The 14,233-nt window shown below is 33.5% G+C and overlaps 1 protein-coding gene across 1 annotated transcript; it reads left to right on the top strand.

Moving 5' to 3' along the window:
- The first annotated feature begins 560 nt into the window (after positions 1-560).
- LOC128247637 (sodium-dependent glucose transporter 1A-like) lies at positions 561-14,217 on the top strand. Its single transcript, XM_052967509.1, has 4 exons — positions 561-658; positions 9,469-9,584; positions 10,587-10,872; positions 12,392-14,217. Exons 2-4 carry the CDS (start codon positions 9,489-9,491, stop codon positions 13,333-13,335), a joined length of 1,326 nt encoding a protein of 441 aa, XP_052823469.1. The 5' UTR covers positions 561-658; positions 9,469-9,488; the 3' UTR covers positions 13,336-14,217.
- The last annotated feature ends 16 nt before the right edge of the window (positions 14,218-14,233 follow it).

Here is a 14,233-nt window from a genome sequence, read left to right as displayed (position 1 = left end):
CTGCCTTTTACTCTGAGTGAGAGTCCCTTTGTCGCCAGCAGGGGTAAGAGCTCTCTAAACTTTGCCCAGGCTATTCTTATTCTAGCAGCTACACTTTCAGCGCACCCACCCCCACTACTAACTTGGTCGCCCGGATAGCGGAAGCTATCGACTACCTCTAGTTTTTCACCCTGGAATGAGATAGAAGTTGTTTCCTGTTTGTTTACAGTCTTTATTGCACCTGAACATCTGCCACAAACAAAAAATAACTTGCTAGTTAAGCTGCCTTTGATGTTGCTGCACCTCTTATGTGTCCATAGCTTGCACCGGGTACATCTTTTGATAATAAATTAATCAATTCCATTCCTCCCTAAATGTATGTTTTTGTCCCAAAATTATATGTTGACATAATAATGACTTGTATTCTTCTCAAACAAAACGTTTTGTTATTAAATTTTTGAACTCAACCTAAGGCACAGGTGTCTACTTACATAAAGCCATGAATATATATATATAAACAAATAAATTTATATTTCACAAACAGGTGTTGTGCATATAGATTTTTATTTACACACATGTATATATATTGCATTGCTATTTAATATGTTCAATAGTTTTAAGCATTTTTTTACATTCCTCTCTGAACTGGACAACTATTTACAACAGACAATGGGGTAAGGTTAGTATTTGCCTATATTCGTTCTCAATCATTGTAAATTGTGGATGCTGTTGATGTCTGGAATAGTTTGCACAGATATATGTACATATACATATATACATATTTTAGGTTGCTTCTAAGGAAACGATGTCTGCACGATAGATCAGCTATCACTCAATAGAATCTCACAGCCTGTGACCCACTGTCAAGTATTCTTACTTTTGTTTCTTTTATTATCATTAATGATTGTATATTGTCCTCATCTGGACCTAACTCCTGCATCCATTTCTCCTCTTCCTATCACATCTACTTCATCTTACCTGTGCTAAGTATTAAACTCGATTAGACCATCTCATAGTATAACTAAGATTTCAAACTGAACATCATTTACATTAGCATTGCAATATTACTCTAATTCTCTGCCTTGGAGACACAAGCATGTATACACACACTTACATACATTAGGTGTGGCTGTGTGATAAGAAGCTTCCTTCCTTACCACATGGTTCCAGGTTCAGTCCTACTGTGTGGCACCTTGGCCATGTGTCTTCTACTATATCCTCAGCTTGACCAATGTCTTGTGAGTCAATTTGGTAGATGGAAACTTACAAAAGCCCATCGTATATTTATATTTATATGTGTGTGTCTTTGTGTTAGTTAGTGTAGGTGTATTTACGGCCCTGCACCAGGCTTTAAAAACAAAAGTACTTTGGTTGATTCATTTGATTAAATATTATTCAAGGTGGTGCCGCAGTCTGGTGACTGATTCAGGTAAAAGGTCATATATGTATAGACACAGGTATGGCTTGCTTTATAGGAGGCTTGCTTCCTGACCACATGGATCTGCGTCTCATGGAGGCAATGACAAATGATTGAGACTGTTGCTATTTAGCTATGCTTGAGAAAATGTCATGGTCAGTGTCGGTGATACATAAAAGGCACCCGTGCCATGTCAATGACACGTAAAAGGCACCTGGTACACTCTTTGAAGTGGCTAGCATTACAAAGGGCATCCAGCTGTAGAAACTAACCCGAAACATCGGAACCTAGAGCAGCTCTCCAGCTTACCAGTCCCGGTCAAACCATCTAACCCAGTGGTTCCCAAAGTGGGCGGTATTGCCCCCCTGGGGGTGGTGAAAAGTTCCAAGGGGACATTGAAGAAAAGTGGGGCGATAATGGGGTAGTGATTCATGTAAAAACAACAAAATAAAGGGCTCATTAGGTTAAGTTTTATTTGTGAAATACAGTTGCTTTGAATTTGCTTCAAAAAGAGGTCTATGTCTGTGATAGTTGGGGTGGGGACACTAGGAATGTGGCCTGGATGTCAAGGGGGCAGCAGCCCGAAAATATTTGGGAACCATTGATCTAACCCCTGCCAATCAGGAAAATGGATGCTACATGATGGCCCCATGCCGTCAAAAATAAGGGTTAATTGTAGTATTTTATATGTGAATATGGATGGTAAAACAAATTAATACACATGTCAATGTTATCCAGTGGTTGTCTTTTGAGATGTGACATCGATCATCGTTTTTTACTGAAAGAACGCTGGTTTACACATACATTCACATTCTACACTTGTATATGCACGCACTCACACACACACACATACTCACTAAGAGTTGAAACACTGTTTGATTTTTCTTTTCAGCATTGAATGTTCACAACCCCACTCCCATTGCACACACATAAACATTCACATACTCCCCTTTTACAAACACACACATATACTCACACAGAGTTGAAATGCTCCCACTTTCAGTCTACCATCACTTCTTCCTTATTCATCTATCACCCTCCATTTCTCGTTCATAAGTTGTGACGGAGAAAAACACAAGAGTATTATTATAGTAGTTGCTCATGTACACACACACTCACACACATTAATGTGTGTGTGTTGGTGCTGCTGTTAATTAACAGGCAAATTCTTCATCTTTCTTACATAACCGATCATTCCTTACTAGGGAGAAAAATACAAGAAAAAATTTTAAAAATTCTTAATGTCAAATCATATATATACTTATATATATGTATGTGTGTGTTAATGTCTATTTTTGTAGTTAGTTATAATGAAAATAATTATATATCTCGTTATATATATGTGTGTGTTAATGTTTGTTTTTGTGGTTAATTATAATGAAAATAATTATATATATAGTTATATATATGTGTGTGTTAATGTTTGTTTTTGTTGTTAATTATAATGAAAGTAATTATATATATAGTTATATATATGTGTGTGTTAATGTTTGTTTTTGTGGTTAGTTATAATAAAAATAGTTATATATATAGAAACCTTTCTCATTAGATGACCGCATAGACTTCAAATATAAAGGATGCCACCGCTGCTTTAACATATTCACATCAATAATGGAGCTCAAAATATTTATATTGTTTCTGTCGTTCTTGTAACCCTTAGCCCCTTTGATCTATAAGTTTTCAATATTTACATTACGTATTTACCCCTTCAGTTTGGGAATCTCTTCATACATTTTATAATAGTTTACCGTAAAAACCCATGTAATTTATGCTTTTTTTCTCAGTAAAAATAGAAATAAACTTTACAAGTAGACTGTTTCCAGAATAGTTTTGGAAATTTTTTTTTTGTTGAAAAAAGATGTACTAAACATAAACATTCATACAGGAAGTTGATTCATTTAAAGTCAGAATAGGTTTTTACAAAAAAAAATAAGGGCTTAAATATAATGAAGATGACTTTTATTTATGCTGGACGGTATAATGCTTGCTTTTTCTGTATAAATTCATTAAAGCCATTAAATGGTTAACTAAATCTGATGTTCATGCTAGAAATCATGGTCCGGGTCACATTTTACATATTTTACACGGTTGAGTAAAGTGTCATCCAAGCTGATGTTTATTGGTAATTAAACTTAATTTGCAACACCTGTGTATTTATCGACTTTGTTTTTTTTGATAATTCTTATCAACAACTTTTCCTGTGATAGTGATTTGAGAAGACAGACAGCAGTATGTTAAAGATTAGACATAATCTCTTGTGGGCAAGAAATGTAAAATAAAATTTATTATAAACAACACAAATTCTTTGTAATTTAATAGCTTTTAATGTGATACCTGTTAAACAAAAATTATTTCTTTTTAATGAAAATAAAATCTAATCATAAGTAAGTGAAATTATGCAAAATACAACTAAATTGAAAACCATTTCCCCTGACCATATCGGCAATTCTGAAAACTTTTGGGTGTGAATTTCACATGAGTAGAAGCTTTTTTTAAATAATTTTTATCCTGAAAATCACCTGCATAAATTACAGAGGTGTGCACATTACTTGGTTTTTTATGGTACTAAATTTTGCACTTCCCCTAAGTATAAAATATACCCTCTAAGATCTGTTACTATTTTACCTAGATCATTGTCTTTAATGTATTTTAGAAATATTTTATAAACCCATTTCCAAAGGTATTTTTATTTCTGTAAATCATTGATACATGTATTTTATTTTATATTGCATTAATAATAATAATATGTCTAGGAATTCTTTTTTGATATACTAATATCATTATAAAATAATCCTTATTTTATTTTATTCTATATCCTTATTTATATCTCTTTTATGCCTTTTACATCATTCTGTAAAAGATATTTTGTAAATTTTTATACTTTATATTATCAAATTTTTTATCTATTTATAAACCCTCTTATGCATTTATGTAGCTTTTATAGCTTATAAATGGTTTGGCAGTTTATAATTTCTTTTCATAAAACTCACAGTATAATATATTATATTTTTATATTTGTTTTATTAATTTTTGTATTTTATATTTGATATATTTATACATTTATATATCCTTTTATATACTTTCATAGTGTTTATAATTTATAAAAATCTTTAGACTATTTATAAGGTTTTTACATAATTCACTGGATATGTGAATTCTTCAGAATTTTGTCAGTGAACAGGTCGCGGTCTCAAAGTGACGAAAATATTTTGACAAATTAAATTTAACGGTTTTTGTGTATTTTTAAATGGCTATAAACACATTCCATGCTGCAATTGTTTTTGTTTGAGCACATGATCTCAGATCAGGTCACTTGCTATGCAAGTACATCTCCGTAATATATTTTTTATTCATGCAGTATAATCATTAAGTGTTTATATACCCAAATTTGTTTAAATGGTGCATCTGAACGTACTCCCTTATACATTTGGTACATCTCTAATAATTTAATTACCCCATGTATTGGATACCGGTTCTTACAATATCTTATATTTATCCACCTGTAATGAAGTGAAAAGTTCTAATACACACACACATACATGTACACACACACACACATATATACATACATATATGCACACACGCATATATATAAAGTTTGTGTGTTGATGTATGCATGTGAATATGTGTGTAAGTGTGTGTTTGTCTCACACCACACAACAACTGATGTTGCTTTGTTAACATAGCTGTAACTTAGCAGTAAAACAATAGAAACTGACAGAATAAGTACCAGACTTCAAAGAAGTACTGAAGTCAATTGAAGTGATTAAATATCCCTTCGAGGCAATGCCCTAGCCAGACCAGTCAAGCACAGCTGCTGTTAATAAATTGACTGGACTACATAGAAACCAATGATAATTAATGCAGCTTAGTCAGTTCTCTAGTAACAATCAACCAACCATTGATAGTAATTGGTACAGGTAATTATGCGACTCAATCAATACAGCAATACTAACAGTACAATGTTCGCTGATCACGAAAAGTAATTAATACTAGCAATTATTTTATAACACAGTTGATCTAGATATTATATTAATTAAATATATATATGTGAAAGAAGGGAAGACAGGGAGGAATCAACAGGGGGACAACTCCTGTCACAACATAGAGCTAAAATGAGAGGAGAAGAAGTTGTTGAAAGAGAAGTGCAGTGAGCTAGAAAGACTGTGTGAAAGATAGATAGATAGATAGATAGATAGATAGATAGATAGATAGACAGACAAACAGGCAGATAGATAGATAGATAGATAGATAGATAGACAGGTAGTGTTGTCACCATAGTGACAAACAAGTTTTGATGAAAAATGCTGGAATTGTTAGGGTAAGTCTGTCAACACAACTCAACATAGACTTCAAAAAGAAAAAAAGGCTTTTACTATCTATTATTAAAAAAAGGTATGTGCATAATTAACAAATATTTTTACTGGCAGTGTAGCAATGGGTAAAAACTTAGTAACAATTAAAGCTAGAATCCAGTTAAATTAGTGATAATCTGCTACAGCAATAGTTGTAGCATGTAAATAGACGCGTGTGTGTGTGTGTGAAAGCATGTGGCTTAGTGTATTTAGCTCATGATTGTAAGGTTGTAAATTCGATTTCTGGTGATGCATTGTGTCCTTGAGCAAAGCACAGATGTTATTATATGGTGTTGGCATGGGTGGTTTTCGCATGGCACTTTCATCCAGTCCATTCAGTTGGCAAAAATGAATAGTACCTGTATTTGAAAGGGCCAGCCTTGTCCCATTCTGTGTCGTTCAGAATCTCCTTGAGGACTACATTAGGGGTACATGTGTCTGTAGAGTGCTCAGTCTCTCTTGCACATTAATTTCAAGGGCAGGATGTTCTGTTGATCAGATCAACTGAAACACTCGGCATTGTAACCAACAGTGCCAGTTCATGTATATATATGTATGTATACATATGTGGTGTGTGTGTGTGTGTGTGTGTACATATAATCATCAACATCAGCATCACCATTCCTTAACGTCCATTTTCCATGCTAGAATGGGTTGGACGGTTTGACCAGAGTTAGCAAGCAGAAATGCTGCACCAGCATTGGTGGAGCATAAGGTGGCGAGCTGGCGGAAACGTTAGCGCGTCGAGCAAAATGCTTAAAGGTACTTAATCTGCCGCTACGTTCTGAGTTCAAATTCCACTGAGGTCGACTTTGCCTTTCATCATTTCGGCGTCAATAAATTAAGTACCAGTTACGCACTTTGTCTGTCCTTGTTTGTCCCCTCTATGTTTAGCCCCTTGTGGGCAATAAAGAAATAAGAAATGCTGCACCAGGTTCCAGTCTGATTTGGCATGGTTTCTACAACTGGATGCCCTTCCTAACACCAACCACTTTACAGAATGTGTTGGGTGCTTTTTATGCGACACCAGCATGGGTGCTTTTATGTGGCGCTGACATAAGTGTTATTACATGGTACTGGCATGGATGGTTTTTATGCGGCACTTACACAGGTGTTTTTCACATGGCACTGGCACAGGGGTCTAGCAGGCCAAACCTCTTCAGCAAGGAAGCAACATAAACACTTCTGCTATGGAGAACAGGTCTTCTTGAGTACAGCAAGACACAAGACATCTCAGTCCTCACTCTTAAGTTATATGTCTGCCTCTTCCTTTACATTCTTGCAACATAACCTGATGGCAACAGGAATGGCATCTGACCAGAAAATTTGCTTCAACAAATTACGTCTGACCCATGCAATCATAGAAAAGTGGATGTTAAATAAAAATGATGATGGTGGCAGTGGTGGTGGTGATGATGATGATGGTGACTATAACAATAATAAAGTACATGCATGCATACATTCTTTCTTCTTCTTGCCTTTAACCCTCCAACGCGGAGTATAGGCCACTTATAATTGAATTCCATGTCGCATAATTTTTCGCTTCTGTACTTATACTCTGCCATGAATGTCCTCCTTTCTCTAGTTCCTTTTGTGTTGATCTACGCCACGAGTTCTTAGGCCTACCCCTCTTTCTATATCCCTCCGGATTCCACTGTAAAGTGCTTTTCGCTGCATTTGGTGTGTCCTTTCTAATTGTGCTACCAATCCACTTCCATACATACATACATACACACACACATACATACATACATACATACATACATATTAGGTGAAATTTATAGATATATGTATATAGTTGTGTTGATATTTGTTCGTACAGACATGTAAAAAATGTGTTTGTAAATCATAGCTCTTTGATGTCTCAATCTTATCTTTGCTCTCTTGGTTTACTGCTATACTAAATGTAACAGTTATGATGATTAGTTACCCACTAGTATCAGCTTAGTCTAAAAAAAATATACCAAATTGGATTTGAGACAGCTTGACATGATTTATTGCTTAACCTTTCTACTACTAACTCCAGAACCTGTATTCTTTCCTATGATTAAAAAAAAAGTTTTTTTAAGGTTTTTAAAATTTCTTTTTACCTCCTTATTTCTATATTTCTTGTTTTATTTTTCTCTTATATCTTCAGCCTATACAAGAGTGAATTTCAATTTTGTTAATTCATATTTTTTTTTAAATCCCCAATAATGGGGATGTACTCCATAATTATATTATTACATAAGGGTTAGTTGAAACAACTGTAAAAACAAATATTTTGAAAATCACTAACATTGTTTTCTCTCGTTGAACTTCTATGAAAGGTTCAACATTTTGAGGGCAGTCTTCACTGCTTCATCTCACATATTTCTGAGTCTCCCTCTTCCACAGGCTCCTTATGCATTTAGCAATTGGCATTTCTTTATACAGCTATCCTCATCTATAAACATCATGTGACCATACCAATGCAGCCTTCTCTCTTGCACACCACATCTAATGCCTCTTAAGCCCAACTTTTCTCCTAACTCATTTGTACTTTGTTGTACTGCAAAGACTTGATAAAACATTTGTGAAGTTTATGGTGATGATACTGTAGGTGAATCAATTGTTCAAGGGTGATTTGCAAAATTTAAAGCTGGAGAGTTTAGCTTGGAAGATGACAGTTGCAGTGGAAGACCTCCAAAAGTGGATGAATCAAAAACCAAAGAAAACTCAAATAACACGACTAGAGAACTTGCAGAGGCATTGGAAGTCTCTAAAAGTACGGCTCATAAATACCTAGTGACGCTACGATACATTTCTTGCTATAATGTATGGGTCTCTCACAAACTCTCAGAAAAGAATTCGTTGGACAAGTATTCCATACCTTTTTTGAAATAACTTGTGACTGGAGATGAAAAGTGGAATGTGTATGAAAATGTAATGTGAAAAAGATCCTGGAGTTTATGTAAGGATCCCCCCAAAACAGTAACCAAAAATGAACGTCTATGCCAAAAATACTATGGTTTTTGTCTGGTGGGAATCATAAAGGCATTATTTATTATGAGCTTCTCCCACAAAACCAGAACATTAATTCTGATGTGTACTGTCATCAGTTGGTTAATTTGAACAAAAAAAATCAAGGAATTGAGGCCAGAGATTACCAACAGGAAAGGGATAGTGTTCCAAGCAAACAATGCCCAAACACATGTGTCTTTGGCTACCCAAAGTTACATGAACTTGGCTGGGATCTCTTACATCATCCACCATATTCTCCTGATGTTGCACCATCCAACTACCACTTGTTTTTCTCTCTACAGAACTCATTGCAAGGAAAAACATTTAATTTAGATGGAGTCAAAATGCACCTAGATATCTTTTTTTCCTTCAAACCCAGTCAAATTTTATGCTGATGGAATATTTGAATTGCCTGATAGATGGGCAAATGTCATTAATAATAATGGCAATTATTTTATTGAATAAAATTTATTGAAGCATCAATTATGCAATTCCCTTTTTGCATGATAAAAGAAAACTCAGAACTTTACAAATGATAAGAATAATGAGTGAAATATAATTAATATTTACATATTGACTATTCTACAACACAGTTTAGAATTATAATTATCCAATTATTCATATGGATATTTTAAAGTTATTGTTATATGTTTACAATGAAAATAATATAACAAATATTATTTCTAATTCAATGGCCTATTAAACACTGAATTTGAATATATTTTATGTTTGCAGCTTAGTCACCTACTTCTCTTATGTGTTCTCTGTATAGTTCAAATTTGCTAATGGAATCAACTGAAAGTATGAAATATTTTCAACTGGTTTGGCTATGTTGGGCTTTCTGCTTGAATGTAAGTTATATTTGTTTATAATTGCTTTTCATATTTTAAAACTTGCCCTTTTTGCTTTAACTAAAATTCTCAACAATTGTTTTTAATTTAAAGTACGACACATTTATTCAATTTCTCCTATAATATCCTCACAAATGCATTGGAAGGGTCTCTCAGCTAATACTGATGCTTGAAACCTTTTACTTTGCTTGCCTATCAACATCCTTGCTGTAAAAGTCAACATCTTTGCAACCTAAAACAGACAAAACATACTGTCATGAAAAGAATGCTAGAAGCAAATAAATCTTATTATTTTATCTTTGTCATAAAACAATCATCAACCAAACTTTATTCATAAGACAGTGATTATTTGAAAATGAAACAATAATATTATAAGCAAAACAGCTTATTAACCTTTACAAAGATTTGATTTCCTTCAAAATCAAATCCTTGTTCTTGAACAGAGTATTGTAAATTCTCTTAATTTTACTGAGAGAACTGAATCCTCTTCACCTGAGAACTACGTTAAGGGTACATGTGTCTGTGGAGTGCTCAGCCACTTGCATGTTAATTTCACGAGCAGGCTGTTCCGTTGATTGGATCAACTGGAACCCTCGACGTCGTAAGCGACGGAGTGACAACAAACAAATATATATATCTAATGTATATTTTAATATATCAACTAATTAGCTATAATAAGTCTTTCATATAAATTATGTATATATTAGTTGTACAATGTCCATAAATGTATCATTGATCCTCCGCATATCTATACTGGTAATTAAACTAATAGCATGTAATCTAAATACTAAGTAACTCTAAAAATGTAACTCCTTTGGCTTACTTCTAGATCTATGTCTCCCATACTTTATTTTATTTTATTTTACTTTATTTCATTACATATCTTTCCTTACCTTTAGCTTGTTGTTTCCATTTACTTCACTTTTATTTCTGTTGTATGCGTATGAAGTAATTTATCTATTTAAATATATTCATATTTATTAATTTATAATGATTTTTCAGGGTTTCAACAATGGTATTATTGGTCCAAGTCTACCAGACCTTGCAGAGAATATTCACCGACATGTCAATGAAATAAACGTTATTTTGCCAACCACATCTGCAGGAAATTTCATTGGAATCCTTATTAGCAGTGCATGTTTAAAATTTAAAAGCATGTATCTATTTATAACTGTCAGTCTGTTATTAGGGGCCATAGCTACTTTTTTCATTCCTTTGGCTGGAAATCTCACAAATACTCTAATTCTATTTTTTTTACAAGGCCTCTCGAAAGGATTGGTTGATGCTTGTAAGTACCTCTTACTGCTTTTGACACTAACATAATTGGGATAACTGTCATAAATTTGGATAAACCAGATAATGTTATTATTCAACCCTAGGTCATCTCTGAGTGAGTAGGCCTATAATCAAATGAATTCCCATCAAGACCAACCATTTTCCTGTGTATATTAAAAATATATCATCCAATATGTTCTCTTTCCTTAGAATGTGATTTGAAACAGAGTTGGCTTCTATTTCTTGTAGGTTGAGTTACTTACTCAAGATTGTTCCTACATCTAACCATTTAAACGTAAATAAGAGTAGAACCAATCTTTTTAGTAACAAAGCAGGGAGAGTACAAGCCTAGTTCTTCATGGTTACAATGGTTGTAGAAAAGTTTGAACTTATGACAATGTGACCAGCAGTCTATTAAACAGTGCATAACTAACAATGAGAACATTCAGAAAAGCTAAAATAGATTCATCAGATGTTCGGTGGTTATGATAGATATTTTCAGTTACTTAGGCATCTAACTATGTTCTCGATGAGCAGCCAATGATAGTATAAAACGAGGTAGAACATGATAAAGCAACTTTGGTCTTTAAAGCAAAGAAATATTCTACTTTTACTAATAAAAAGCAGGTTATATTATATAAATGATGCAGGGTGTTGCAGGGAAAAGCAAAGCTGGAATACTTTTTTCTTTTTTGTCATTTCTGAAGTATTTGCGAAGTTCAGTTGTTTGGCTGTTTTCTTCTCTCAAGAAAATTACTCTAAAAGAATATGAAGAATGAAATCAAATATCAAAACAATTGGACAAATCTCCCTTTTCTACCCAAAGGTCTTTGAACTTCAGGCCAAACTGGATGCCAACATATAAAAAAATACATCTTACTTCATATTTTCTATCTCTAATGCATATCATCTGTTTTGGCTACATCCTATACACTAACTTTGTTCTGAAACATGTCTACACACCACATACAATTAGCATCTTCATTTAATTGCATCTGTAAATAATACTCTGATATTTTATATAGTTTCTCACCTCCAAATCCAAACTTTACCAATCTATGACATCTCCGTAGCTGCTCATCATCTAGTGAAGGTAATGCAACTCACCTCTTCGTGTCACATAACACCACACACTCCTTGCAATTAACTGGTTGGTGCTCTGTCAGTTTTATGCAATGGTGGAGGAAAGTGTTTCAGTCCCAATACATTTGAGACAGCTAAGTAGAAGAATGAAAAGAGAAGTTGACTATAGCATGGATTGAACTCAGAACCAAAAACAAAAAAAAAAAGAAGAGGCGGTGATGTGAATTATCCTCACTAGATGGTGAGCAGTAACAGAGATGCCATTGATTTGGAGGCAAGAAACTATTTAAAGTATCAGCATATTATTCAGAGATACAATTAAATATAGATGCTAATTGTATGCGCTGTGTAGACTCTGAAACTTAGTACCGTACTATTTCTACAAACTCACTGTACCTTTTATTCTTTAATGTAAAAGTCTGTTTTTACTTTTTTTTTTCATTTTTCAGATTGCTATGCATTATGCCTGTGCCTATTTCCATCAAACCATAATTGGCAAATGTTGAGCTTGCCTGTAGCTTCAGCTTTTTCTGGACTCACCATTGCATTCATAGTCAGAGCATTCCAGAGCCACTCGATTATTTATTCAAATGCCAACATCACTTCCATCACTGAATGCACGAAAGACACTTGTTATACGACCCCTAACAGGATTTCTTATCCCTACATGATTGTATCTCTTATATTAGTCCCACCAATTCTGGCATTCTTCTACTATTTTATTGAAGAACTACTGAAGAAGGTAAAAAGAGTTGACTATACTGTCATATTAGATTTACCTTCTGTCAGATCAGTAAATCTAAAAGGCAAACTAGCCTTCATTATTTTAATTTTCCTCTTTCATATTCCTGTATATGGAAGTATCATAACCTATAGTCATTTATTGACCCTTTATGGAATATCATCTCCACTGTTTCAATCTAAATCTGTTATGGCCACTATAACTGCACTGTTCTGGGGTTCAGTTTTGCTTGGAAGAATAACTAATGTGTTTCTCTCAAGATATATATCCATGCAAGTATTACTCACCCTCAATTTTGTAGGTTTAGTGATATTTACAACAACCCTGTTCTTGTTCAAATTTGAAATTGCTTACATTTGGGTTGGTTCGTCAGGGTACGGTTTCTTTCAATCGTCTTTTCTACCATCTGTAATGACATGGGCTGGATCATTCTTGGAGTTGGATGTCATTATTTTGTACACATCATTAATGGCCAATGGAGTTGGTGAAATAGTTATTCCTTATACAGCTGTTTTAATGTTTCAACACATAAGTCACAAGGTACTGATGATACTCATATTTTCATTAAGTTTAATTGAACTAGGGTTATTTTTAGCAATATGTTATCTTAAAAGGATCCACAACAAGAAAAACAATCATATAATATTTTAAAGGCTTTGCAAGTTCTTTTTTTTTTAAATTTTAAATTTATATTGAATTGTTGTTTTACATTGAAAATAACTCAAAAACAATTGATGAATTTTCAATATCAATGTAAATCTAGACAAACATTGAAATAATAGAAATTCAAAATTATAAATTATACATTTTGAAAAGACATTATGGGAAAATATTGTAGCATATTATGTTGGTGACATATTATGCACTGTTGCCAACTTATAATAGTGTTCTGAACATGCCATACCTTGTTACTTGCAAGACTTTTCTTTAGTATCACTTGCATGCCATAAAACATTACAACATATGAGAGTGGCTTATATATATATATATATATATATATATATATATATATATACACACACACACATACAGAATAGCCTTTCATTAGGCTTATGAAAGGGTTTAAAGCTATTAGATTCTAAATCTAGATTTATGTCTAAGAAATTAATGTTGTTCAGGTTTGTCTATCATGATTCTTAAACCCATTCTTTGGAAGAATGCAATGAGATTCTTCCTAAGGCCATCAAGATCATGCCCGTTCATATTGAAGGTAACTATAAGGCAATCATCCCTATATAATCCTGTATTTAGTGAAGGAAATTCTATATTCAAATTGTATAAGATGTAAATACCTATTAACATGTACAATTCTGTTGTCATATGCACCTGTTGGTACATTGAATAAGGAGTCTCCATTCTTTTTGACCCATGCTGTGTTGTCAAAAAAAAAGTAGAGATTTCGTGGCATGCAAAATAATGTCAACATTGGAATTGCTAATAGAAACGTACTCCTTAGCAAAATTTTGTGCTCTACAGAGTAGAGACCTGGATAAAGATGGGTAAAACTCTACTATATCAACCTGAGTATACATAGATACATACATATATA

This window comes from Octopus bimaculoides, chromosome 4 (assembly GCF_001194135.2).
Source record: "Octopus bimaculoides isolate UCB-OBI-ISO-001 chromosome 4, ASM119413v2, whole genome shotgun sequence".
Taxonomy (NCBI): Eukaryota; Metazoa; Mollusca; class Cephalopoda; order Octopoda; family Octopodidae; genus Octopus; species Octopus bimaculoides.
The sequence above is the reverse complement of the archived record's forward strand: the minus strand, read 5'-3'. Positions and strand labels throughout refer to the sequence as shown.